The 3,383-nt window shown below is 39.1% G+C and overlaps 1 protein-coding gene across 1 annotated transcript; it reads left to right on the top strand.

The window, feature by feature from the left end:
• Nucleotides 1–828: 828 nt before the first annotated feature.
• Nucleotides 829–3,091, top strand: EMWEY_00024550 (hypothetical protein, conserved; the record flags this gene model as incomplete). Its single annotated transcript, XM_013478024.1, has 6 exons — nucleotides 829–852; nucleotides 1,118–1,203; nucleotides 1,408–1,537; nucleotides 1,809–1,901; nucleotides 2,255–2,407; nucleotides 2,597–3,091. Coding segments are annotated over 6 exons (981 nt in total), but the record flags the coding sequence as incomplete, so codon positions are not given.
• Nucleotides 3,092–3,383: the final 292 nt, after the last annotated feature.

Raw genomic sequence — 3,383 nt, 5'->3', positions numbered from 1 at the left:
AAAAAAAAAAAAAAAAAAAAAAAAAAAAAGGAGACACTTATTTATTACTAATAATATACAAGGAGACACAAAAGGAGAGACACAAGAAAGAGACACAAAAGGAGACACAATAAGGAGACACAATAAGGAGACACAATAAGGAGACACAATAAGGAGACAGAAAAAGAGACACAAAAGGAGACACTTACTAATAAAAAGGAGACACTTAGTAACAAGGAGACACTTAGTAACAAGGAGACACAAGAAGGAGACACTAATTAATAAAAAGGAGACATAAAGGGACACAAGACACTGTTCTTTGCTGCTGCTGCTGCTGCTGCTGCTCCCCGTGCCCTTGTTGCTGCCGCTGATGCTCCTACCTCTGTTGTTATTCCTGTTGCTGCTGCTGCTGCTGCTGCTGCTGCTTCTGCTGCTGCAGATAGTATTGAAGGGGAGCCACAAGACAGAGAGGGATGGAGGGAGCTTGTTAGTGAGGTAAGAAAGGAGACACTTATTAATTAATTAATTAATTAATTAATTAATTAATTAATTGTCTCCTTTTATTTATTTATTTATTTTATTTATTTTATTTATTTATTTTTTTCTTTTTCTTCTTCTTTTTGTCTCCTTTTTATTATTTATTTGTCTCCTTTTGTCTCCTTTTGCCATTAAACAAACTAGTAAATTTATTTATATATTTATATATTTATATATATATTTATTTATATATTTATTTATTTATTTATTTATTTATTTATTTATTTATTTATTTATTTATTTATATAGCTAAGGAAGACAAAAGAATTAACAGAAGAAAGATTAAATGAACAAATTAAACAATTGGCTATTATGCAACAAAATCTAGATAAGGAGGTATACCTGCTGCTGCTGCTGCTGCTGCTGCTGCTGCTGCTGTTGCTGCTGCTGCTGCTGCTGCTGTTGTTGTTGTTGTTGCTGGTGCTGGTGCTGGTGCTGGTGCTATAGTTGTTGCTGGTGGTGCTGCTGCTGTTTTTGCTGCTGCTGTTTTTGCTGCTGCTGCTGCTGCTGCTGCTGCAGCTGCAGCAAGACTGTCAGGGCATTGGACATTGTTGTTGTTGCTGCTGTTGCTGCTGCTGCTGCTGTATGTTTGCTGCTGCAGGCAGGGAGAGCAGCAGCAGAAAGGAGACAACTGCAGCAGACACAGGCAGAACTACAAACATTAAAAAATGAATTAATTAGACAAAAGTAAATTATTAATTAACTGTCTCCTTCTTATTTATTTATTTATTTATTTATTTATTTATTTATTTATTTGTTAATTTGTTTACTATTCCTGTTTATGTTTATGTTTATTCTTTTATTTATTTATTTACATCTATATTTATACTAATTGTTGCTGTTGCTGCTGCTGTTGCTGCTGCTGCTGCTGCTGCTGCTGCTGCTGTGCAGAGAATTAGCAAATAGCCATAAGACAAGAGAAGGTTCTTCTTTGTTGTCTTCTTTTCCTCGTCAAGGACAAAGACATTTACCTGAGGGTTTAACAAATAAAGAATTAAAAGAATTATTAGAAGAAGTTCTTGTACGTATTCATTTATTAGGGTTTAGGGTTTAGGGTTTAGGGTTTAGGGTTTAGGGTTTAGGTGTGTATGGGTGTATCATTAGAGGGTCTGTTTTTTATTGCTTAGTTAATTATATCTTTATATTAACATTCTAGGGTTTAGGGTTTATGGTTTATTCGAATTATGGTTTATACGAATTAGGGTTTATACGAATTAGGGTTTAGGGTTTAGGGTTTAGGGTTTAGGGTTTAGGGTTTAGGGTTTAGGGTTTAGGGTTTGTGTATACTATAGGGTAATTATTGTGATTTACAACGAGAATCGGAGATGTTAAGAAGAGAAATTTCTCAATTAAAGGAAGGAAATAAAGAACCCACTATAGAGAAGGTAATTATATTATTATTATTATTATTATTATTATTATTATTATTATTATTATTATTATTATTATAGCTAGCTATCTAGCTAGCTAGCTATCTAGCTAGCTAGCTAGGGTTTAGGGTTTAGCTTAGTAGAAATGTAGCTGTGTATGTAGCTAGCTATGTAGCTAGCTAAGTAACTAGGAAGGCAGCTATCTATCTATCTATCTATCTATCTATCTATCTAGCTAGCTAGATAGATAGCTAGCTAGATAGCTAGATAGCTAGCTAGCTAGCTAGTCCGGATATGGATGGTGTGGTGTTTAGGGTTTAGGGTTTAGGGTTTATTGTGTATTTTTTTTTCTTTTTCTGTTTATACAGTTATCTATAGAACAAAGAAGACTGCAGCAAGAAATAAACAAGAAAGAAGCAGCAATTGGTAGATGGGAGGCATTTGCTGCTGCATTAATGTCTATTATTAATACACAAGAAGAAGCAGCAGCAGCAGCAGCAGCAAATGCAGCAGCTAATTGTGTAAGTATATACACAAAAAAAAAAATATATTCCCTTACCCTCTTATTAGGGTTTAGGGTTTAGGGTTTAGGGTTTATGAGACAGGGGAAATATATGCAGCTGTGTGGCTACTGCTGCTGCTACTGCTACTGCTACTGCTGCTGCTGCTGCTGCTACTGCTGCTGCTGCTGCTGTGTTGCTGCTGCGCAGGTGCAACGAGTAAGAGAAGAGTTAAATAATGTCCTTAGCCGCAGCATCCTTCTCTATGAGCCCCTTGCAGGAGACACCAAGCAGCAGCAGCAGCAGCAGCAGCAGCAGCAGCAGAAGCAGCAGCAGCAGCAGCTAAATCGTGCACAAGGACAGCAGCAACCAATGGGTGTCTCCCGCAGTCCGAGTCTAGGCAACAGCAGCAACAGCAACAGCAGCAGCAGCAGCAGCAGCGCAGCGCCAACAGAGAGACAGTGTACAGATAACTCAGAGGCTGCTGCGCCTTCTGCTGCTGCTTCTCCTAGAGCAAGAGCGTCTCTTATTAGCAGCAGCAGCAGCAGCAGCAGCAACAGCAGCAGCAACAGTAGTAGTAGCAGCAGTGATAGGAGCAGTGGTGGTAGCGATAGCAGCAACAGAAGCAACAGCAGCAACAGCAGCAGCAACAGCAGCAGATCTGGTCTGCATGCAGAGGAGACAGGAGACACTCCCTCCTTGTCAGTAAGAGAAAGAATTGCTAATATTAATAAAAAAGAAAAAAAATAAATAAAAAGATACACGCTGCTGCTGCTGCTGCAGGAGCAGCAGCAGCAGCAAATAGTGCTGCAGCAAATAGTGCTGCAGCAAACAGAACAGCAGCAGCAGCAGAAATAGCAGCAGCAACAGGGACTGCAGCAGCAGCAATAGCAACAGCAGCAGCAGACTAAAACGTCAGTTTACTGCTGTCATTAATCCATAAGCTGCTGCTGCTGCTGCAGCAGCAACAGCAGCAGCAGCAGCTGCTGCTGCTCAT

Source organism: Eimeria maxima, genomic scaffold, assembly GCF_000499605.1.
Source record: "Eimeria maxima Weybridge genomic scaffold, Emw_scaff254, whole genome shotgun sequence".
In the NCBI taxonomy this organism is placed as follows: domain Eukaryota; phylum Apicomplexa; class Conoidasida; order Eucoccidiorida; family Eimeriidae; genus Eimeria; species Eimeria maxima.
The sequence above is the reverse complement of the archived record's forward strand: the minus strand, read 5'-3'. Positions and strand labels throughout refer to the sequence as shown.